The sequence below is a fragment of the Macrobrachium nipponense genome, chromosome 20, assembly GCF_015104395.2.
Source record: "Macrobrachium nipponense isolate FS-2020 chromosome 20, ASM1510439v2, whole genome shotgun sequence".
In the NCBI taxonomy this organism is placed as follows: domain Eukaryota; kingdom Metazoa; phylum Arthropoda; class Malacostraca; order Decapoda; family Palaemonidae; genus Macrobrachium; species Macrobrachium nipponense.
In genome coordinates, this window is record NC_061089.1 from 79,817,673 (window position 1) to 79,843,432 (window position 25,760).

General features: G+C 41.4%; 1 protein-coding gene across 4 annotated transcripts in view; it reads right to left on the bottom strand.

Moving 5' to 3' along the window:
• Positions 1-25,760, bottom strand: part of LOC135195346 (dmX-like protein 2) — a 572,993-nt gene that overhangs the window by 309,623 nt on the left and 237,610 nt on the right. For all 4 annotated transcript variants that reach the window (XM_064221627.1, XM_064221621.1, XM_064221608.1 and 1 more), the window contains exons 20-25: positions 25,271-25,483; positions 24,129-24,286; positions 23,390-23,529; positions 22,807-22,949; positions 20,529-20,714; positions 12,426-12,609 (exon numbers count right to left, since the gene is read on the bottom strand). In XM_064221627.1, the coding sequence (XP_064077697.1) occupies positions 12,426-12,609; positions 20,529-20,714; positions 22,807-22,949; positions 23,390-23,529; positions 24,129-24,286; positions 25,271-25,483 (1,024 nt within the window). The remainder of the gene's footprint in view (positions 1-12,425; positions 12,610-20,528; positions 20,715-22,806; positions 22,950-23,389; positions 23,530-24,128; positions 24,287-25,270; positions 25,484-25,760) is intronic.

A 25,760-nucleotide genomic window follows, 5' to 3' on the forward strand; every position in this document is an offset into this window, starting at 1 on the left:
TTGCGAATCCACTTTCATTGCATTCTATTATACAAAATAAAAGGCTCGTGCCGAGCGCAATCACACTCTCGGTAACGAACGCACAGGGCAAAAATATAATGAAAAGAGTACTTACATTTTTCAATTACACACTTTCGCCCAAAATACATGACTCGGCGCGAGCGCGCCCGCCCTCGGCACCGAGACATAATTCAAGGGTTCAATTCATGAAAAGAGAGGAAATCGCCGCATCTACGGCGATAGCTCCATGTTGGTCCATAATTAAGTAATGAAAATGAAAACAGTGTACTTACAGTTTCATTTTCAAGTTAAACAAACCATTAGTAGAAAACACAATATAAACAAAGCATACGACGATGAAGCGGGCAGAGAGCGATGACGAACACGTCCTTCACACCTGCGGCCGAAAGCAAAAGTGGTTTGTTTACCTCCCAGTCGCGCGGCGCGCGACTGTCGGACAAGCAGTTAACTACCGTTCTCCCCTTGTTCGAAGCTTACGACCGTTCCAGCTGCCGCTAGCTACTTCCTATTGTTAAAGGACCGATGGTTTGTATTACGTATCGGAACAAATAATCAATATTTGAAGGGTTTTTTTTATGAAAACCCAATAAAAATGCAGTTTACATAGTTTTCAATACATACACCCAATGCATTAAAAGTAAGGTTTCCTTAAAATTTTTCACGATTTTTGATGATGTTTCCAGCTTGTGATGATTTTCAGCTTACAATGCATCTCAAGAATGGAAACCCAGTCGTAAACTGGGAACTGCCTGTATTTGTTTCTAGAAATTTTACTTCAAGCCTTGTTAATGAAGGAGGTAAACTAGGTATCAAAGCATGTCTTCACTTGTTCTTAACCTTAGTATCATTGAGGGCCATAGCATGAAAATCAAATTTGTTGAAATAGTACTATGTATACGCAATTGTATTTAATAGTCAGACAAAAGTTATCCACACACTAAGAACTACAAGCACTGTATTTATATACATGTTAACAAAAACACAAAGGAAAGCTTCACTGCCTCATAAGTATGGAAAATTTTTACAAAATTTAAGTTGACATTCAAGTGAAGTGATTTCTGTAAAGTGTTAAACCTGAAAATGCAAATCCAGTTTACATAATTTCCCTATTAACTTGTCACATCAAATTACAAATATGTACTGTACATATACACTAGAATATTGAGCTTCCTACAGTTCTGACTACTTATCATTTGCACCGTATATACTTGTATATCATGGAACTTTGAAACCCTAATTTTGAAGCTAATTTTAAGAGGGTCGCATCGTACACAAAATATAAAACTATTGTATGTAATATTCACATATTAGTATCATATCATAAAATGCACCAACACAACTAATATGCATCTTTTCCATGGATCTTTTAAAAAGATATGCTTTACTTCACTGTATATAATAATAGTATTGTATGTATTCTCATATTACTGGTGTATTATAAAATGCCAACATAGCGATCAATGTTTTGGTTTGGAAATCAGCTGAGGGCGATTACTATCTAACTCAATTCAAAGCAATTTTCTTGATTCTAATTAGCATACATGAACTTCTAGATAATATACAGCTCGAGTACTGGCAATACGGTTTTGTGGTGCTTGTTTAGCACCTAAAATTGCTGAAAAGCATCGATTTTCGACACTGAAGCGTGCCGAATTCCAGTTATTGGCACCGATACATACCTAACAGAGGTGCCACTAGCCGATTATCAGCGCCAATAGGCGCCAAAAATTGCCAATTTTAGTTTATCAGTGATTTTCACTTATCATCAAGCCATCGGAACAGAAACCCCGCCAATAACCAGGGACTGTCTGTATTTTACTTATATACAGTAGACCACCTTATTCACGGGGATGTGTACCAGACCAGAGAGAGAGAGAGAGAGAAGAGAGAGAGAGAGAGAGAGAGAGAGAGAGAGAGAGAGAGAGAGAGAGAATTGTCCTCACATATTAGAGTGAAATCATTTAGGAATTATTACGTACAGAGACAGACAGAGGGAGAGAATTACCTAAAGGTTATTGGCCTGCTAATCACAACACTCCCTCACCTGTCATTTTAACTTGACATATTTGACAGCTCTGGCTCTGAGCTTCTCTTGCAATTAAAAACAAAAGCTGAGGGAAAGGAGGGAAAGAATATTTTCATATGGATTTTGTAATTCAGTTGTATCATTATTATTATTATTGCTGTACCATGAAAATTCACTCATCTCTGTGTGAGAGAGAGAGAGAGAGAGAGAGAGAGAGAGAGAGAGAGAGAGAGAGAGAGAGAGAGAGAGAATTGTCCTAATTAAAAGTGAAATGGAAAGGGTATTTTATTTCTTAAAAATATATCACCTACAAATTTTGTAAATACAGTTATATTATCAGCATTATTATTTGAAAATATTAATAAACATAGTACATACATGTACCATACAAAGTCCCTCATCTCAGTAGAAAAGAGCGAGAGAGAGAGACGATATCGAGAGAAGAAGGAGACCGGGAAGGAGAGAGAGAGAGATGATGAGACGGGAGAGAAGAGAGACGGATGAGAGAGAGAGAGAGGAGAGGAGAAACTTATTAGTATATTTATTTAATTAAATCATTTAATTATTATTGAAAACTAAATACTTACCAGTATTAATCCATATTAATATTTGAAAATCAGTAAATCATTTTTGTATCATAAAAATGTATTTAGTCCTGAAAATAACATCAAAATGCACCAATTAGTGAATATTTATCGTCTAAAAACAAGCGAATAATTTTTAGACAGGTTCCACAGAAAAATCTGCAAATATGTGTCCACGAATCTAGAGAATGCGAATAGGGGGGTTGACTGTATATGGGACAAGGTTATTTTTTGTTATATGAAGTGTTTTCAAGTCACAATATAGCTAACATATGTCTCGTTGTGAACTAATTGTTATTTTCTGGGCTCAGCTCGTGTCGCTTGCGCGAAATATCCTTTAATCTATTATTTCTAGGGTAAATGTACTAACACATACCAGAGAATAAATAAAAATAAAGAAAAAGGTCAGTATAACTGACTCGCTCACCCTCTAGGAGGGTGTCGGTATGAACACTAGGCGAGTGAGACCACTACCACGAGCCAAATGCCAATAGAAATCTCCCACTAACAAACCCTCCAAGAGGGGAGCCGTCCCACAGAGGGAGCAGCTCGTACTACTACTACTACACCATCCCACCCACGCTTGCGACTGCTGCGCGCCTCTAGTGGCCATCCTTTTCAGTTAGCACTCACGAGCACACGTGCTATTTTTCTCTCTGTGTATTTTGTGCCATTTCTTCGGATTTTTCGATAATGGAGCGTGCAGCTATTGCAGCAGCTAAGTTAAGTACTCAGTATTTACGGTTAGCGAGTCTTTTCCGTCCCCGAGACGGTATTTGCCGTTTTTTTTTTAGGTATAGATACGTTCTCGGGGGCTGGAAGCATGGCAGCATGGTCCTGCCGCATGTTGGGTTCGTTCTTGGTCTCCCATACCTAGAACATCCCTTATTATTTTTACGCTCTATTTTGATATCCGCCTTTTTATTTTTACGTCTACTCAAGTTGTTATACGTATGTATGTATTTCACCTTATGTAGGCTTTTCTATCCAGACCCTAGTTCAGGTTCCTTGTATCGGCCCCTGACTAGCTTTGAGTGGTAGACTTGCCTTCGGGCTAGTCGCACACTCCTGGATTTTTTCTCCTGCTATTTTACCTTCTGTCTTTCATTTTTATTATATATTTGATTTTTATGTTTTGTTATTGTTAGGTTAGTTGGCGTCTGGCTTAGCCTAGGTCCTGGCTCATAGAGCCTTGTCTACCGTTGATCAGTTCGGTCGCTTCCTCATAGCTTCTCTCTGATCCAGTTGGTTTGCGCCCTATGGGCCTATATGCTACCGTCTTTTTCAGTTCCAGTTGCTTCCCGATAGCTTCTCTCTGATCAGTTGGTTGGCCTAGGCTTGGTTACCGTATCTTAGTTTACCGCCGCGTGGTCACTACGTGATCACGGGTCAGCCAGACGCCTGCCAGTCCCCTACCCCCCTCTCCCGCTCTCCCATAGAGTCGGGGGGCGGGCGGGGGTGGGTCGGTCTGTCCTTGCTCGCCAGCATGCCCGAGCCTGCCTCCCCCTTCCCCTCCACCGGAGGGGCCTGGGAGTCCGACGATCCCTGACTGGTTCCGACCTCTCCGCTTCTCGGCTCGGCCGGGTGGTAGTGGTCTTTGTTGTGGGGGGCTCTGGCCTTCCCCCCCTCCGTTACTTCCTTGTCGCTCCGGGTTAGCGCGAGTCTGTATGTCACCTCGCCCTCCCCCCTTACTAGAGCTCCTCCCTACCGGGAGTCCTGGTATCCAGCGGAAGGGTATAGTCCACCATAGTTGGACCGGAGCATACAATAGGTCTTTACTAACCGTACCGTATTGCTGAGTTACCTACACTCCGCTTCAACTGGACCTAGTCCGGTTTCTTGCATGTAGGTTTAAGTTATCTTTTAAGTTTATCTTAAGTTTCTTAAACCATCCCCACCCCTCCCTTAGTATTTACCGGATCTCTCCGGGATTATAGCCTATTCAGGCCATGCAGGGAGGGGTTATGCCAAATTTTTTTTCCGAGCTCCGCCATGTAACGGAGTCCTTTTGTCCTTAGTCTGTAAGTGTTCCCCCCTTTAAGATACTCATGTGTCTTCCACTTACAGGCCACCAACTGGAGCATCCGGGATGTTCCGCTACACTTCAGGACCCCTTGTGGACACGAAGTTTGCCGGTCCCATGCTCCATGCGCGACTCCGCACGGGGACATCCAGGTCTGGTTACCATGAGACGTGTACCATATGTTACGATCTGGTGAGGCCAGCTTTTGGAAGGCGTAAGTATTCCATCTCCGCATTGCCGCTCCGCCTCCTCTTTTACTTCTTAAGTTTTCATCATTACTTGTTTAACTTAAGGCATCTAGTTTAAGTTATATCCTAAGTTTTGTTTTAGTTTAAGTGGTTCTTAAATCTAAAAACAAATATATCCTCTCTTACAGGCTCCGGCCAGGTAACAGTAACGAGATACGGCATTGGCTACACCCTGCGGGCCTGGGTCGGAGGTTTGGTGGCAAGAACGCCGCCAAGGGTCAGCCCTACATTCTGGAGAAGCGTTTAGCTTTGTTAATCTTCCCCGGAGGCAAGGCGACTGGATACGTCGATCCGATAGAGGCGGACCCCCTCTATTGCCTTTATCCAACAACAGCTGGCGGCCATCCTGACTGAACAAAGACCAGGATATCTCCACGGATGTCGCAACCTGGATATAAATGTTGAACCTATGGTAGGTATAGACGACCTGTTGGTCGAGGTAAGTAATGCAGGTACCCAAGGGTTCCTCCCCCTTGGGAACGACTGTTTCTTCTACCCCTGCAACTTCACCATCCTTCCCAGGCTTTACCGTGATGAGTTATATACTCCTCCAGAGGCTTCGGTTAGGCCTAAGATCAAGTCTAAACATATGACCTTGACTAAGACGTCATCATCCTCGAAGAAGACGTCCTCGTTCTTCTTCTTCGCGTAAGTCTCCGGCGTCGTAATCCCGGCTCAGACAGGTCTAAAGGTGGGTCTAGCTCCGGCTCAAAGTCCTCCAAGAGTAAACCTAAGGAGAAATCAACCCGTACCCCGGCAGTATCACCAGTTTCCACTACCTTTGGTGCCTATTCAGAGTCTCCTTCCCTTCCACCTCCTCAGCAGCTCCGGCTCTGGACGCCAATGCTGGCCTGTTACAACAGGTGGGCGACTTGGTAGGCTCCCTTAAGACGAGTATGGAACATATGATATCTCGCCTGTCGGACAGGATAACTTCTCAGGATACCATTATAGCCGGCCTAAGAGAAGCCCCCCTTGCCTCTCCCTCAACCTCTAACACTAGTGGATCTCAGCTTCCCCCGTATGACTCGCTGCCCGCTTTCTCCATGAACAATCCTTGGAGAGTAGCGTCATATGCTCCCTTCCAAGATGGTCTCATCTCCATACCGGAGTTTGGAACTCGAAGAATAGAGGACTTCGAGTTCTACCCGGAAGGCCTACAGCCTCCCTTCATAGGCTACGCTAGGCTCACGCCTTCGGCTATGGTTAGAGATGACAGGGTGCCAAAGGAGACAGTCCTCTACTCTCGGGACCAGGCCCAACGTGAATGGCTTAGATGTCTAGATGACATGGACTGTTCAAATACCAAGATCCAACCATTCAAGAGTCCCTTTACCATTTTCACGATGGATGAAGGTACCCCGCTCCCTTTCCTTACCAAGATAGCGAGGTCGACCATCTCAGCAGCTCAGAAAGGGGAACCCATGCCTCAGCTGAAAGAAGCAGACCCCACTTCTCCGTTGCTCCCGTCAATTGGAGAATTATGGGAGGACCTGCCTAACACTTTCACAGTGGCAAACTCAAACCTGACTGTGCTATGGAGCAGTTTGGTGAAAAGCTGCCCAGGCTCCCGGATAGTCTTATTCAAGCGGAGTTTGACTCGAAAACAAGACTAGCCAGGTCAATCAACCTGATGGCTATGTCCGAGGTAGCAACCATGGCTTATGGTTCAGAACCAATTTTTAAGCTTATGACCAAAGCCCTGACTCAAACGGTGCAGTCAGACATGTTTGAGTTTGCACTGCTAGAACAAATTGCAGGAAGCATGTATTGCTTGAGGCAACCATTCGGCATGAACCGAATAGGTTACTTTCTTCTAACATCTGGGGCGCAGATCTCTTCCAGAGGCTATGGTAAAGGAAGTACAAGCAGAGGCTACGAGGTTGAACCAAAGCCTTAAGGACCGTTGGGGTCTTATGGCTAGGAGAAGGCAAGACTTGACACCAAAAGGTAAGGGACAAAGGAAGCCTAGACGTTTCCAACCATACCAAAAGAAGCAGCCGCGCTTCCCTCAACAAGTTCCTACAGTGCCGTTAGTGCAGACAGCTCAGCCCTCCACGTCTAAAGGCCAATCACAGCCTATTTATGTGATATCCCCTCAGCCTCAACCCTCCACCTCATACGCCATCTCTCCAGCCTACAATCCAGCCTTCGAGAGTCAAGCTTCTCAGAAGTATGACGCTCGAACAAGGGAGGCAGAGGTAAGCGGTCCTTTCGTGGAGAGGATCGGAGGTCCCTTCAATAGGGGAAAGCACTTCAGAGGGAGGTCGAGGGGGTTACCAGAACCAATGAGGACTTCAGGTAGGAGGGAGGCTGTTTCACTTTCGCCACGTGGAACTTCAGCCAGTGGGCTCAGAGCATGTGTCAAAAGGGCTGGGTTGGAGCTGGTTGACGAACCCACCTCCATCCAGACCTTTCCGTCAACTTCCTTCCAAGGAATTGACAGAGTACGCAGAGGACCTCCTTCAGAAAGGAGCTATAGTCAAAGTCAAGAGGTTAAAATTTCAAGGTCGCTTGTTCAGCGTGCCAAAGAAAGGCTCAAACAAAAGAAGGGTATCTTAGACTTGTCCCGCTTAAAACTAGCCATCCGCTGCGACAAGTTCAAGATGCTCACGATCTCACAGGTGCGGACCTTACTTCCCCGTGGGGCCGTCACCACATCTATCGATCTTACAGACGCCTACTATCATATCCCTATTGCAAGACACTTCCGCCCGTATCTGGGTTTCAAGATAGGAGACCAGACGTTCTCCTTCAAGGTAGTCCCGTTCGGGCTCAACGTGGCACCCAGGGTGTTCACGAAGCTAGCGGAAGTAGTAGTGCAACAGCTCAGGGCTCAAGGGATTATGGTAGTAGCGTATCTCGACGATTGGTTGATCTGGGCCCCATCAGTCGAGGAATGCAACAAGGCCACACTGAAAGTGATCCAATTCCTAGAATATCTAGGATTCAAGATAAACAGATCCAAGTCCAGACTCACCCCAGAGTCAAACTTTCAGTGGCTAGGCATTCAATGGAATCTATCCTCACACACTCTGTCGATTCCATCCACCAAAAGGAAAGAAATAGCGAAGTCAGTCAAGCAATTTCTAAGTCACAAAACTAGCATCGAGGAGAGCTCAGGAAAGAATCCTCGGCTCTCTCCAGTTTGCTTCAGTAACGAACATCTTAATGAAAGCCAAACTGAAAGATCTAACCAGGATCTGGCGCTCTCGAGCAAATGTCAGGTCCAGGGACAAGCTATCCTCAGTACCTTCTGATTCTAAGGAAACCGGCTTCGGCCCGTGGGCAAAAGTCAGAATCTGTCAGTGTCAGTCCCTCTTCAGTTCCCTCACCAGGGATTACCATCCACACAGACGCGCCTTAAGCGGCTGGGAGGGTACTCCCAGGTCAAAAAGGTGCAAGGAACTTGGTCACCCCAGTTCCGTCAGTTCCATATAAACGTACTGGAGGCAATGGCAGTCTTCTTGACTCTGAAAAGATTACGCCCACCAAGGTACTCCCACATAAAGCTAGTCTTGGACAGCGCAGTGGTAGTACATTGCATAAACAGAGGAGGCTCAAGTCCGCATCTAAATCACGTCATGATAGCCATCTTCTCCCTAGCAGACAAATTCAGTTGGCATCTTCCTCCACCACATAGCTGGAGTAAGAAACGTCATAGCAGACGCCCTATCCCGATCAGTACCCTAGAGTCGGAATGGTCTCTAGACGAGAGTTCGTTCCAATGGATCCTTCAAAGAGTCACCCAGGGCTACAGGTGGATCTCTTCGCATCTCAAGCGAACCACAAACTACCGTGTTATGTAGCCCCCAAACCTGGACCCTCTGCTTACGCCACGGACGCCCTGGCTCTGGACTGGAACAACTGGGAGAAGATTTACGTCTTCCCTCCAGTGAATCTCCTTATGAAGGTCTTAGACAAACTCAGGACATTCAGGGGTCAAGTGGCTCTAGTAGCCCCAGACTGGCCGAAGAGCAATTGGTACCCCTGATCCTGGAACTGGGTCTTCGTCCCCTTCGGATCCCCAGTCCCAAGCTCTCCCAGTCAGTACAAACGAAGACTGTGTTCGCTTCCTCAGGGATTCTCAAAACCCTAACTTTATGGATTTCATGAAGTTTGCGGCAAAAAGAGATGCGAATATTGACCCTCAGAATATTCTTTTCCTGGAATCTGATAAAAGGGATTCAACTTTGAGGCAGTATGATGCGGCCGTCAAAAAGTTAGCAATCTTCCTGAGAGAGTCTGATATCAGAATCATGACAGTTAATTCTGCTATATCCTTTTTCAGATCTTTATTTGAAAAGGGTTTAGCAGCTAGCACGATTACGACAAACAAGTCAGCATTGAAAAGATATTTCAATTTGGATTTAACATAGACTTGACAGATACCTATTTCTCGTCTATTCCTAAAGCATGTGCTAGACTTAGGCCCTCTGTCAGGCCTACGTCAGTTTCATGGTTCTTAAACGATGTTCTAAAACTGGCTTCCGAAACCGATAATGACACATGCTCGTTTATGATGCTCCTAAGAAAAACTCTGTTTTTATTAAGCCTGGCTTCAGGAGCAAGAATTTCAGAACTGTCGGCTTTGATCCAGAGATCCGGATCATATTCAATTCCTTCCCACGGGGGAAGTGCTACTTTCTCCGGAACGTAGCTTTTTAGCAAAGAATGAAGATCCTTTGATGAGGTGGGAACCTTGGAAGGTACTACCCCTTCCACAAGATGTTTCCCTTTGTCCGGTTTCAACCTTACGAGCCTTTCTATCCAGGACCTCCTCTTCCTCATCGGGGCCCCTCTTTAGGAGGGAAAAAGGTGGTACTTTATCCACTAAAGGCATCAGGCAACAAATCCTGTACTTTATCAAACAAGCCAATCCTGACTCCTTTCCAAAAGCACATGATGTCAGGGCAGTAGCCACCTCAATTAATTACTTCCAACATATGAATTTTGCTGATTTAAAGAAGTATACCGGATGGAAATCGCCGACAGTGTTCAAACGTCACTACCTTAAGTCCTTGGAAGCTCTGAAATTCCCAGCAGTAGCAGCGGGTAACGTAGTTTCCCCTGACTCTAGCTAGATTATAGTAGAAGTTGCAGTCCTCCTTTCTACCTGCCTCACCCAACAGTTCGTCTATTCCTGCCTTGTTCATTAACATTTACCTTGTGTCTTAGCTGCTTTATGATTGTATAAGTGCCCCTTCTGTCTGATTAGGGACACTCACATCTGATTACCATACTGATCTCATAGATGTTATCCCCTTATTTTTATGCTAGGGGATACATCATAATGCAATGGTTACGGGTTTTGTATATTAAGTCATATACATTCCTAAGATATTTTATTTTATCATTGATCAAATATTTATGTAAATTTATACTAATTGCTATTTCTATTTTTGATACATGTTGTTACACAGATTTATTGTGATAGGTTATCATTGTACCTATTTGTATATATTTAATTACCTTATATTATTAACATAATTAGATTTAAGGGTAATTTAAGCATAATTCTGTTTTTGATTTACTGTGTACTTGTATCTTTTTAGCAATTATATTCGTTCTTTTATTTTGTATCTTTCATTTGAGACCTATTTTGTTTTATTATATTTTATTTTACTTTGTTTACAATCTTGTGCTGTTTCTCTGGTACGATTTCGCGCAAGCGACACGAGCTGAGCCCAGAAAAAGGATTTTGACGTAAGGAAAAATCTATTTCTGGGCGATTGGCTCGTGTCGCCAGCGAAATACCCCCCCTACCCATCCCTTCGCTCAAGATTGTCTGCTAACTTCAGGATGGCCACTAGAGGCGCAGCAGTCGCAAGCGTGGGATGGTGTAGTAGTAGTACGAGCTGCTCCCTCTGTGGGACGGCTCCCCTCTTGGAGGGTTTTGTAGTGGGAGATTTCTATTGGCATTTGGCTCGTGGTAGTGGTCTCACTCGCCTAGTGTTCATACCGACACCCTCCTAGAGGGTGAGCGAGTCAGTTATACTGACCTTTTTCTTTATTTTTTTATTCTCTTGGTATGTGTTAGTACATTTACCCTAGAAAATAATAGATTAAAGGATATTTCGCTGGCGACGACGAGCCAATCGCCCAGAAATAGATTTTTCCTTACGTCAAAATCCTTTTTTTAAATACATAGCACTGGGTCATGTTTTTATGTATAAAGATCAACAGATTCTGCTTGCTATTTTCACTTGATTTCATCATAATATGAGCTTTGCTTATTAACTTTTTATGGGCATAAAAACAACAGTAAAAGGCGTTCTTTCATGCTCGGTAGTTTTGATTAAAATAATTTTCTGTCTAATTTTATTTACGGTTGAGTTTGATGTTGCCGACGAATGATAATTTATAGTCATTAGCAGCTGAACATTGTTTTCTCAGCTTCAGCTACAACTTGCAGCTTAAATTTAGCAGCATATATTTCCTTGCCAATCTCTTCTCCATAGTGAATAAGGGTATAACACAAAAATATATCAGTCCAATTCTCCGTACAGTCATTTGTAACATAACAATGGTAATTTTTTTATCATCATATGATGATTGAAATGCCAGCAAAACTGTTTTGATATCTGATTCAGTTGTTCACAGCAAAACAGCTGTTTCTCATTTGGTTGTTTATGGCTGCACAAATTTACACAATGATTATAACATTACTAAAGATGCTTTTATCATTCTCTTTTACTTTTTAACTCATTTAACTAGGAGAGTGGATAAAGAGATGAAGGAAAACATTAGTCTACTGTAATTTTTCTCTCTCAAAAAAATGAACTTGCATGATACACGATAAAATAAATCTTTAAGGGTGAAAGTTTGGAGGTCACACAATATACGAGATCGTGTGTTACATGATTATACATATATGGTAGTTTAAAGGTCTTAAAAAATTTCTCAGACTATTGAAAACAAATGATTCCTTAATGGTGACAATGCAGGCTTATAAAGAAACTAAATTGGGCCCCAGACGATATCAAGAAAACACCAATAATTCATAAAAACACAAAAAAGCAGTCAGAGATGGAAAACTTCTGCCAAAGCAATTAGCATGATTGTCTCAATTCTATGCATCCTTCACATTTTTATTCAGAAAATTAATATGCAATTATCATTTACCAAAAAACTATGCATAATTAACATTTTTTACTCATAAACAAGAGGAAGTTGAAATTTTCTGGATCCATGCCAAATGTAACTGATTGTTTTGGGGGAATAGTGAACTGTGAAAAATTTTGTAAAAATCCAAACACTTCCTTTGGAATACCTGGGTGCTCTTTACAGCTCTTTAATTTGACACATTTTCTAGCACATAATTTACAGCATGAGCATAGCAACTGCTAAATGTCATCCATGTATTAAAAAAATAATCTAGAAAATGTTCATATACATGTGAAGACCTCAAACTAGAAATTTTTTAAGTTATATATCATGTTTTTGTTACTTTACCGCTGTGCCCATACCTGACCCTTAGCCCTTATGTGCTTTATAATAAAAACTTAAGGCAATATCCTTACCTTACTAAATGAGCAAGAATGGCTTTGACACGACGGATTTTCCCAGAGTTCAACAGCTCCATCAACTGTCTTGGGTGATACTGTGGAAGCACTGGTGAAGCCATATGACTAGCTTCAAAGATTCCTGATACAAAATTTGCTGGGCTATCCACTTCATCTGGTGTGGCCATAACTTCACCTAAGCCTAACAAACAAAAATAAAATTTTCATAATAAAATAGCTTTATATATACGTACTTACCAAGTAATTACATTGCTCGCAGTTTCATTTGCTGGCAGCTCAAAATTTTGAAATTTGTGGGTGACGCTAGTTGTTTTGTGTAGGTGACTTGACCCTGTCCACTTACAGGGTAATAGGAGAACAACTCAGCAGAGAGCTCATTTTGTTTGTGTCCTTAAGTGCATGTGAGGGGAGGAGGGAGGGCTCCAATTCGTAATTACTATACATAAAACTTTATTATAAAAATGTCATGTAACTTACCAAGTTATTACATTGCTGAATCCTATGCTGCAACAGAGCCTAAAACATTAGAGATGATAATGAGTTAGTGAATAGAACATTACTAGCAGTAATACAATGCTTTGAATCCTATGCTGCAAACAAGCCTAGCCTAAAAACATTAGAGATGATAATGAGTTAGTGAATAGAACATTACTAGCAGTAATACAATGCTTTGTGTTCCTTACCTGGTAAGATCTATTGAAGGTGGTACTGCCTCTGGTTGGCCCTCATCTCAAGCATGTAGGGTATGGTTGTATAGCCCTGGAGCACCTCTACATCACTGGGAGCTTTGCAACGAAAGCAAAGGACAATGCTGATGGCTAACAAAGCATTTATTAATACTTGCCCCTGCCCTGTGTGCAATACCATAAAACAATCCACTACACAAACACACAATGTCACCCACACCACAATAAAAAGCCATCACCCATCCATTAAAACTAAGACTTGGAGGCACTCCAGGTACATGTACCGCCACCAGGCTCCCCTAAGACTTTACACCTAGGTCAAGGCAAAGAAAGTACGATAAAAAAAAATGCTTCCTAAGCTTTGTCCCCCAAAACTCATGCTAGCCAACAACAGCGGACCTAAGGTATTGCAATTATCGAACACCATTTCATTATTGCGTAGATATTGAGTTGTAAAGACTGACTTACACCTCCAGTGAGTTGCTTGCAGAGTAGAAGATATGTGTAAAGATAAATTATGCTTGAGGGCTACTTTAGTGGCAACTGCTCTGATCATAATGCACCTTAGCTTTGAGAATGGGCCTCAGTGATAAAATCCCTCAATAAGAATGACATGTTGTTCTTTGACAATGAATAAGACAGGTTTTGTTTTTAGCTGAAAATCCAACTCTTCTGTTGAGAGATTGTAGCTCACTGACCCGCTTAGCAGTTGCTAGTGCGAAAAGAAAGAGGGTCTTTTTAGTAAGGTTTCGTAGCGAAGGTGAACAAAGAGGCTTGAAACGGGGACCTGAGAGCCATTCAAGAACTACATCTAACTTCCAAGAGACAGCCTCTAATCTATTAGGTTTGGAAGTATCAAAGGACTTGATGAGGTTGGACAGGTCCTGATTTGAAAAAAGATCCACACCCGGTGCCAAAAAACAGAACTCGGCATTGCCCTGTAACCTTTGATTGTAGAGGAGGAAAGGCCCTTAGATGTCCTCATATCAAAAAGAATATCTGCAATGTCTGCTCCAGACATCTGAAAAGATGAGATGTTATGTCTTCTACACCAGGCTTTAAAGACTGTCCACTTGGCTTAGTAGATTTTGTAAGAGGATTCTACACTTCACAATAGCTTATGAAGCCAATCTTGAAAACCCTTTCTGTCTTAAGAGTTTCCTGACAGTCTGTATCCTGTCAGAGCCAGAGTGGATAATCCTTGGGAAGTCTGCCAGAAACCCTAGGAGATCTGGGAACCACTCCTTCCACGGCCAGAATGAGGATTTCCTTAACCATGCAGAATGGCAGGGAGGCATATAGATCTTTGTTCGACCAGTCCTGCAACATGGAGTCCATTGCCCATGCTTGAAGGTCTGGGAATGGCAAACGGAGTAAGGGAAGAGTCAATTCTGTGGGGAGTACCTGACTGTGACGGCTCAACTCATCTGCAAGGATGCTGAGCTTGCCCTGGACGGACCGAGTCACTAACCTATTCTGACTGTGGTCCACCCATAAAAGAAGAGACCTCATTGCCTTCCAGAGGAAAAACAAATGAGTCCCCTTGTTTCTTTTTATATGACAGGGCTGTGGTATTGTCTGAATGCACGGTCACTATCTTGTTGTAAATTTCTGTCGCTAAGTGTTCCAGATCTAAATAAATTGCTGTCAGTTCCTTGACATTGATGTGCCAGAGATTCTGTTCCCAGGACCATGTTCCTGACACTTCCTTGTGGCCTAAAAGAGCCTCCAGACCTACCGTATATTTCGGCGTATAAGTCGACCGGAAGATAAGTCGACCCCCAAATTCTGAGTAAATTTTTATGATTTTAACTAATATCGGGTATATTAGTCGACCTATAAAATGTGAGGCCAACCGTACGCTCAAAATAAGCAGCAGGGTAAAACGTATCATATAAAATAACCTGAATGTTATTACGGTACATATGTTACTCTACTTACCATAAGAAATACAGGTAATATACTCGGTATATTAACAAATCTGTGTAATATATAAAAGATGAATACCGGCAAATATGATTAGAAATGACGAAACGAAAGATACGTTACTCGAGTGTAATGTAAACAAACAAAGCGCTAACTAACCTGCATAACAGCCTACGTATATATGTATGTACAAACTGTCACTCAAGTTAATGTTTTGATTGGGTTGTTAAAACGACGTGCTGGTATTTTATTATTATGTTGGAATATTCCTTGACCATTGGTTCTTCTATGGCATAAACAGGCTCATTTGAGGGAAAACGAACCTGCAGTTGATTCACCAGATTCAAACTGGGATCCTTATGATGAAAACCGTGAATGATAATTTGTCTGATGAATGTTTGAATCAAGTTGACCGATGACTCAAGTAATTTTGAAGGATTTTAAATACATATTTACTATTAAATACAATTTTCTTTATTTTATTTTAAGTGATAAATAAAGATTTCATACCATAAATGTTTTTGAACAATACCCCGGTAAATACAAAACTGTCAGAGTGAACGCATCCTTCTCAATTACTGTACTACAAATAGCTACGCAATGTTTACACTTGCTGTGCGATTGGGGTTTCTTCAAGTTACTTTGATTTGTTTCATTTTATTTAAGGTAATGGATGTTCTAATGTATTATTATTGTCGTATTACAGTGTGAAATGTTTTTAATACTGGTATTTACATACATAGTTACCTCAACAAGGCTGTCATTGTTATTAGCCAACTGTAAAGCCTGGATTCCTGTACCGATATGCCAAAATAATAAAGATTAACTTTTTGTTACCGTTAGATAAGTCGACCCCCTAATTTTGGCATGATTTTTTGGGGCTAAAGGGTCGACTTATTCGCCGAAATATACAGTAGATCTGACATTTCTGCATAAAAGCCTAGGTTGGGGCTCAATGGGAGGAGGGACATTCCCTCTGACAGTCTGATTTCTGACCTCCACCATTGGAGATCTTCCTTGATTTCTTGAGAGACAAGAAAGACAAACATGTAGGATGAGCTCTCCTGTCCCAACTGGCCCTTAGGTAGAACTGAAGCACTCTCATGTGGAGTCTTCCCAGGGAGACAAACTGCTCTATGGACCCTAAGGTACTGAGAAGGCTCATCCATTGGTTGGCTGCTCAGGTTTGATGGGAGAGGAAATTGTTTACTTTTCTCAAACATAACTGAATCCTTTTGGGGGATGGAAATCCTGAAAACTCTGAGTCTATTGTCATCCCCGAACGTTAAGATCCCCCACCCCCCCCCCCCCCCCCCCCCCCCCCCCCCCCCCCCCCCCCGCCCCCCCCCCCCCCCCCCCCCCCCCCCCCCCCCCCCCCCTCCCCCCCCCCCCCCCCCCCCCCCCTCCCCCCCCCCCCCCCCCCCCCCCCTTCCCCCCCCCTAGTTTGGGACTTGCTGAGTTTGATTCAGTAGGCCTAAATCCTGTGCTGTGAAGGGTCTCCTGAAGGTCCTCCATGCACCTCTCCTTCAAGCATGATCAAAAAAGCCAATTGTCTAAAAAGAGAGATGTTGATCTCTGTTAGATGGAGCCACTTGGTGCATGGAGCAAGGACTCAAGAGAAAACTTGCAGAGCTGTCGAAAGACCAAAGCATAAGGTTTGAAACTAGTAAACTCTGTTGTGGAACATGAACCTTGGGTACTTCCTGGAGTCTAGGTGTACAGGAATATGGAAATAGGTATCCTGCATGTCAAAAGTCATCATCCAGTCGCCTTGGCGAATGGATGAAATGAAAGAGTTACTTGTTTCCATCTTGAATTTCTTTTTAACGAATAAATTCAGGGCAGCGACATCCAGGAAAGACCTCAATTGTCCTGATGACTTGTGTACTACAAATAATGATTGTAAAAACAGTCTGACCTAACATCTTCGACCACTTTGATGGAGGGATGAAACTTTGTCTGATAAGGCCAAAAACCTCTCTGAGCCTACAGAGTAGGCAGTCAACACGATGGGCATGTTGCCTAAGGGAGGCTTCTCACTGAATGGGATGGAGTAGCCCTCCTACAATAATTTCACAATCCACTGCTCAGCTACCCTTGTATACCATCTCTCCCAGGAATACAGGACCCTGGCTCCTACTGGTGCATGGAGGAAAGGATCCTCACTATCATGAGGAAGACTTGGAGGAGGACTTCTTGAATGAGCAAGACAAGAACGGAGATTTGTTCTAGGGCTGGATTAAGCCCTTGGTCTGCCATCAGGAAAGGGCAGAAGCTGAAGGGGAGAAATGGATCTAGTGCTAGCAGTCGAAAGCTCTCTGAGGTGCCTAGTTGACCAACTAAAAGGTCTGAGTATTCTTCTGAAGATCTGAAACAATGTCGCTGACAGTGGATTGTGGGAAATGGTGTTGGCAATCCAGAGGAGAGAAGAGCAAAGCTGATTTCTGTGAAGCAGTATTGCCCTTTGTGGTGAAAGAGCACTAAAGCTCCCACTTTTTTAACACTCCCATGGTGAAGAGAGAGCTAACACTAGTGAGCCATCCCCAATGCCCTTACCGGCACAAGACAGGATGTTCAGCCAATCCAAAACAACATCTTTTTGTTACAATGACAAGTCTTTAATCTTCCAAGCTAACGTACCCACTGACCAATCCTAGAAGTTAAGGACTTCAAACACTTTAAATAAATTCATAAGGCTGACCTCCAAGACGAGTCTATAAGCCTATAGAAGTCCCCCTGGGAGGAGGCAGTGACTCTAATAGATGGAGCTTCCCTGGTGGCATGCGCCAAATACCTCCCGTGGACTAGGTGAGAAGGAAGATAACTATCAAGCTCATTCACGGTCTTCCTTGCAGAAGATGAGAGCACCACCTTTGGTAACCTGGAGGAGTCAAAAGGCTTGGTACTCATGAAGGACGTGGAACCGGAGAAGCCACAGATGTTGGTAAGAGAAAATCAGGGAAACTCTGCAGCAAATAAGTCAACAAGGCTGCATAGACTGAAGGAACAGAGCCCTGATCGGCATCATCCTCTTCCTCTGACGAAACAGGGGACAAGTAACTCGGGAGTAGTCTGGGCAGATGAAGACACTTTCTTCAGAGGGCCTAAATGTCAGCAAGTTGTCGCTAAATAGGCACTAATGAAGGATCCACGGCTTCAACAGCAAGAAGCGATTGCCCAGACAAAAGCGAATGTGCAGAAGTTGGTTCTAAGCACTTGGCATCTGGGCACTATATAGGTCAGGGAATGTGCCACGGCCTCCAAGGAAGAGGCTGGACATCCATGTACTGAATGCTTGGGTGCTTGGACACTGGAGAGGCCTTGGGCACTGAAGGGTGCATGGGCACTAATGGGCACTTAGGCACTAATGGGTGCTCTGGTGTTACTGGGTACTTGGGTGGTGTTACTGGGCACTTGGGCGTTGATATGCGCTCAGGGGCTACTGGGTGTTTATGAGAGGACGGAGAGCACTTGGAAGATGAAGAACGTCTATGCGAGGATGAGCGCCTGGGTTCCAGCACAGGGTGTTCTGAAGAAAAACGTTCAGGGCTATCCCAGAAGCTGCACAAAAGTTGTGGGCTGCACAAAAGTTCTCTAAACCTCTTGCCAGGAACAGGAGGGGTTCAAACCGAATCCGCAGCGGGCCTTTTCAGTGGCCACGACTCATCACTAAAACACTGGAAGCCCTTTCTAACAGCCACCCATTGCTGCGACCTGGGACGTTGCAACAGGTTTGACCGAGGGGGGTGACTACCCATGAACAGACCCCATTGACCTCCCTTGAGTTTCTGGTATGACTTCTCCCATGTGTAGGGGAGTAAACCAGTGACCTTTGCCTAGGAGCATCGACAGGATGAATAGCCACCTCCTCCTCCACTATCACTTTGCTAATATTCCAAGGACATTCACAGATGACTCAAGGCTGGCAATGGGCTCGGAAGCGTGGGAGCCGGGCAAGGAGAAGGCGGAATAGTCGAAGGACTGGGGAATGGGAGACAAAGTGGGTTAATTTAAGTATATCTTAGTTTTACCAGACCACTGAGCTGATTAACAACTCTCCTAGGGCTGGCCCAAAGGATTAGGTATTTTAACGTGGTTAGGAACCAACTGGTTACTTAGCAATGGGACCTACAGCTTATTGTGGGATCCGAACCACATAGAAAAAAGAATGTCTGCTACCAGAAATAAATTCCTCTGATTCCACACTGGCAGAGCTGGTAATTGAACCCAGACCCCGAGATTGATAGTCGAGCATGTAACCGACTCGTCCAACGAGGAAGTATAAAAAAGACAAAGTGGGAATAGGCCCAAAGAATACAAGGATATTATCACTAGCAGACTTCACTGAAAGGTTATCTACAGCCTTACTATCGGCTCTAGAGGCTGCCTTCCTCTTCCTGTCCCTATCCAGTTTAGCTAAATGAAATCCCAAAACAGTCCATTTTTTTAGCATCCCAATCTTGACATTCTTCGAAAGTTAAATCAATGGAACAAACTTGCTCCCTACCATCTGTGCACGTAGTATGAGTCATACACAGATTTCATAAGTCTCATATTGCAGCCTTTGCTGCGATAGCATAAGCTAGTTGACATTGAGTCTGACATATTAAGGCTAACAAGTCAACAATAATAAGTCTCAATAAGGGAAAGTCTCCAATCTAGGAAAAAAAAAAAGTCTTAATCTGTGACAAAAGTCTTGCTATGAAAACCTATCGTATTGACAAAGCCGTAGGCTACAAAAATAATCAATACTTCACCAAAGGGAAGAATCATCCAGTGGAAAAGTGCCGAAATTCAAAAACCAAGCTGACTGCTCAAAATTGAACTTCAGATGATAGCCAGCAGAAACAGACTGAGCTCTCTGCTGAGTTGTTCCTCTCTTACCCTGAAAGTGGGCTGGGTCAAGTCACCTACACCACACAAACTAGCGCTACCCACAAATTAAAAAATTTTTAGCTGCCGGCAAATGAAACTGTGAGTGATGTAATTACTTGGCAAGCTGTGATTTAAGAAAGCAGTATCAGTCTTCTATTACAATTACTATACATTAATCAAAGTGGGTCACGGAAAATTACTCCTGTTACAACAATTTTCCCTACAGAAGCAAAGCATTGCAGATATTTTGCTTTACATCTACCAAAGGGCACAAAAAGTTTAAAAAGAAAGAGTTCAGAGTGACTTTCAGCAGGTTTTATACTAGTTAAAATGATTTAAACCTATATTATCATATAAAAACATTTAAGCTATCTAAAGAGAAACAATCTGTTATATAAACACACATAAGCTATTTAAAGAGAAACAACTTGTGCCATTCTTCACTCCTTTCTTCTTGTCAAAAGCTTTCATAGCAGATAATGATCTAACTCCTCCTTTGTCATTACAACTTGCCCTTTCCTCTTGCCGTCAAAAGTTGTCAGATCAGAAAATCAAGCAAATCACACTTTCACACTTCATCAAGAGCTGTTACAACAGAAAAGAAGCAACTCACCCTTTTTCATCTTGCTGTCAAGAGCTGCTAAAACAGAAAAAGATGCAACTCTTGACACAGAGGCACTTGTCTTTGCATTGTGAGTGGTTTCATGTAGATAAGTCTTCAGGTCAGCCTCCGTCAAATCTCGGCTCCCTTCTCTTACACAAGGCCCATCCTGTACTTGGGATGGCTCTTTCTGGTCACCTACAAATGAGATATGAGTTTTTAATGCAAAAAAGTTTTCAATCTAATATGCAAGCATGCACTCCAGAAATGCACTCTGGAAAAGGGCAGGCAAGGAAGAGGATAAAATGGTAAATATGAAGAGATGGGGGGGAGCAAAAGAAATTTAAAAGGGAAGATCTGGAAGGAATAGGAATAAGATCAAAAGAAGAAAAAAATGTTTGGAAAAGTAAATAGTACAATATGGAAACATAGAAAAAATACAAAAGGGTAGAGTATATAAACACTAAACAGCACAAATTAATACTGTAAAGAAATACATGACTGAATGAGGGAGGCAGTAATTTGAAAATCTCCTCAATGATGAAAATGAATGTGTGGAGGATGTTGAGATGATAGATGGACCAATGGAAAATGTAACATCTGAAAAGGTTAGGAAGCCCTATCAAGGATAAAAATGAGAAAATTATACAGCCTCCACCAATAATAAAAGATTTACTAAAAACCAGCTAGATAACCAGTCATCGATGAACTAACCAGTATATGAAAAATATAATAAAACCAGCAATGAAACAAGAGTTGTTAAAATGACAGTGCACAATATAGAGGCATAATATTACTGAAGCATGTCCCGAAAGAACTGGATAAGGTGCTAGAGGAAGGTTTTGGAAAATTATTAAAACATACAATTTTCATTTCAAATTCACGTCGTGGGGAGTTCTTATGAGCATTTAACACAGGATGAATATAAAGAGAAAATGAAAAGTTTGTATATAGTATTTGGTGAAATTTGGAAGGCATTCGATAGAGTAATAGGAAGAGAAACAAAATGGTAGATAATATGAAGGCAGAAGGTCCCAGAAAGACTACTAAGAAAGTGACTGACTGTTATATCATAACAAAGGATTAAGAGGAAAATGTGTTTGCTGATTTTAGGAAAGTTTATATGATGTAAGAGTGGAATGTAGATGAGAGGACTGAAAATCACAGTAAAATGGATGTTACATAGACTAGAAGAGGAGAAAAGGAATTCTGCATGGATGAGAGGTATAGGTGAATGTATCACTACGATTTGATTACAGATGGTGCCCCATGAGGTGCATCAAGATTTGAAAAAGTGAATGGTGTATGGAATTTTCAATAACTAAATTAAGAAGGCAAAATAGTGAAGATAAATTTTAGGACTATGTTAAGATGGAAGGGCAGGTCTTGGAGTAGGTAAAAAATGTGTCACTTTGGCAACACAATGCATTATGAAAAGAATACTACAAGATAGTCAGAAAAAGTAAAATAACAACATGGATGAAATGGACAGGGAAATGCTGGTTTATGGGTAAATATGAGTCTCTTTTGAACTGAACAAAAAACTACAATGCTTGTATAAAGCTGTGCTTCTCGATTCAGTGGAGATAAGTGCACTGACAAAGAAAATGGAATAGATTTTCAATTAATTCTATACAACATGCTCAGATTTATTGTTGCATGAATTCAGAAGATCTTACTACTTGCAAGAAAGACACCAAGAGATGTGGTACCACAGATTTCATAAACTGAGATGGAATAGACAAATAATGAGAGGGGGACAGTGGCAATCAGTCAGAAAGCAAGAAATATTGAGAAAACAAAATAAGGACCGATAGGAAGGCATTTGACAACCTTGGTAAATGGGCACAGACAAAGACCTCCACCATAGAGGAATTCAGGCACAAGGTGCACAAGCAGAAATGTGTGGGGATATAACTCATTGCATGTCGAATCCCAGCTAAGGAAAAACCAGGAGGCACACTAAATGTCTAACTGTCAGCAAGTAGTAACTGTTTGCAAGTAGAATTTTGAATTTATAGTTTTTTTTCTCAGACTATTTTTTCCACGCACAAAACTAACAAAATACTTTGACAAATATAAGTTTCTTTTTTCAGACTATTTTTTCCACACACAAAACTAATAATATACTATGACAAACTTAAAACTTAGTAAATTTTATCAATACCCACGTAAAAACAACTTGTACTGCAAATTTAGCAAGAGAAAGAGAAAAACGGTATGTATGTATAATAAACAACAAAGAGCTTTGCGGAGTAAAGACAGCTAACTTATAGCAAAATGTACTTACTATGTATATGCCACTGTGAATATACATGCATTTCATTGTCCATTCCAACGACAAGAATGCCATCCCGAACCCAGGAAACTTGCATGGGTAATGGTGCAAGTCCATCTGCAGTTGTTAAGGACAACTTTTCTAAACGCATCCACCTGAAAAATTGAGACAGAATATCAAACTTTTTTGCTAAACATCCTACTGTGCCTTGTTCATTTCTGCCTGAACACTGTTTACAGCAATCCAAGTTATAAGTGAAAAGCATGTCTGACTGGAATAGTTCAAACATTCCACAACTTATTGAAAGAACTCTAATCATCAGAGATGTGCTGAACTTGCTATATTCTATTTTGAGCACATTCTATCTGAATTTCCATCTAGTCTAAATATTCTTCTATGCCCTTTCTGAACTCTTGTGCAAAAATGTCCAATGTTTCTACCAGTCCCCTTCATCTTTTCCAATTCCAGGACACTATATACTTTATTTTCATTCTAATACTCCAACTGTCCTATCAGGCCAATATTTCTTAGGTTTTCCTCTCCTGTGTTCTAAGGATTTCTCAATAAGATATCTTACACACTTGAGATTACTTACCGTGGCAGGTTTATATCTGAAAAATTGTGGACAGACAGGGATTTTTGAAGTGAGGGTCTAGGTCTTGCATCCTTGTCTTTATTTCCTTCACTATAACTCATCATTGCAACTTCATCCGCAACACTAGTATAAGCTAAGATCTGGAAACAATAAGACACACTTTCAGAGAGTACATTCTGTCTCAAAAGGATATCAAAAAGTACCTTATATGATACCCTATTATGACCCAGAGCATAAATACCATTAAAAATGATCCTTAATTGCACTTATTACTATAATATAAAGTATTAATAATTGATAAGCCACAGTATGTGAAAACTGAAGATGTATGAGAGGAACACGTTATATACTTACAACATATGTTGAAAATACCCACAACAATTACCTGAACAAATGCAATAATTCTTTGTCAAGACTGGGTTTCCAGATAAAAAAAAAAAAATCTGAGAAAACCTGCTGACCTTAAAAGTCAAACTACTATTATTTTTGAGGACTTAGAGGGAATTTTATTCCTCTTTATTTCTCCTTCGTGCATTATGTCAGATATGCATTACATACTTATAACAGTCTAGACCTAATTATCATAGGAGGAAAATAAGCTGAAATTTAACAATACAAAATATGATACCAATGTTGAGATGCTACACAGTGTTTGAGATGTCATTAATACACAATGATATATGGGAAGTGAAGAGTAAGAAAACATTCAGGAAATAATGGAAGACCCATTTCAACATACCTTACTTCCTATGGCTACAGTTAGTAGGTGAGAACCATCTTCTTTGGATACCCAGTCAATCTGAACTGGGTGTTTCTGTTTGACACTAACGCCTCGCTTATCAAAACGGTTGCTCCTTAGTGAATGCAGAGTACTAGGACTTGGCACCAATAACTGACCTAGAAGACACAAAAAGTTTACTGAAGTCTGATTACAGATCTATATGACAATATTTATTGAAGTCAATTACAATTTTAAGACTGGTACTTTATTGGCACATAGCAGAGAACACAGCCTGAAAAATCTCACATATACTAGGGAAGAGAACATATTTCTGAGGTATATCATCCATCAGTCATGCTATATTGAGTTCATACTGATAAGAAAGAGGGAATATCTTAAGTGATTTGGATGGCAATTACTTAGTATAGTTTCAGTCTTTACCTATATAGGAAGTTAGAGATAATACAATGGAGATGTTGGAATGGTTACATTACTTGGAAACAAGTATGTATGCCTTCAACATGAAGGATAAATATCAGAACTTAAAATGAGGGCATAAAGATATTAAAATACTTGGCTAAATTCATCTGAAAACTCACTAAAAATTCAAGAAAACTAAGATTTTCTCCATTCACAGATCTGGTTAAAAATGCAAAGTCAGACTTTACAAACTGAAATGAAGGAGAGCATATCTATCTATCAAAAAAGTCTAGCAAGGCTGGTTAGTAACATAATAAATAAATCACTTTGCTCTCTATCATTTCAGTATGACTATTCTACCATTGGTAGTTAGTGCCCCATACAGAAAGTTACTGTTTCTCTGCTGACCCAGGAAAATTGTCATTGAATTGTTGGATGAGAAAAAAGGTTCCTCCTGACATGCCAACAGGATGTAAAGTTAAGTATAACAAAATGGTCTACACTCAGTCTGAACACGATTTACAGGATTTCCAAGGGATTGCCAAGGGACTGTTTCTGAAATGTTCCACTTTGTATCACCTCCTTTCCAAGCCCATATAATTATTGTTATTGCCAATGTTTTCATATCTGACTTTTCAGGGACCTTGTCTTCTGTACATGATTATTCTTACTTTATTACAAACATCATTAGGTAAATAGATTAGACCACCAAACTATTATACTTAGATGTCAGTACTGACTAGATATCGAATGGAGAGCATCAGATGAAACATGGTCACCATGGAATGGCTGCGACAAATCTTCCTGACTTAGTGCTGAAGTTAATCTCGTATTTGATCGTCCTTGAGCCACCTTGGAGAGGTAGGCTATATCAAAGTCAGCAGTACTGGCATCTCCGTGGTTTGACACAGTATCCTTAAGGTCAAACTTGTCTTCCAAAACCCACTGAGAACCTGGAAGATTTTAAATCAAATCAAGAAACGTAAAATTTTTAAAAACTGTATCGCATCTGAAAAACTAAAAAATCAATAATCAAATCAAGAGAAAATATGTTCACAAACAAAACTCTTACTATATATTTTCTATAGCAGGTAAAAAAATGCCAAAACATTAAAATAATATGGACTCGGAGCAAAAACGTCAGATCTCTCATTGTATGAAGAAAATGGACTTCACAATTTCTTACTCCAAAGTATGAAAATGATATTGTTAAACTACAATAAAGTTTTG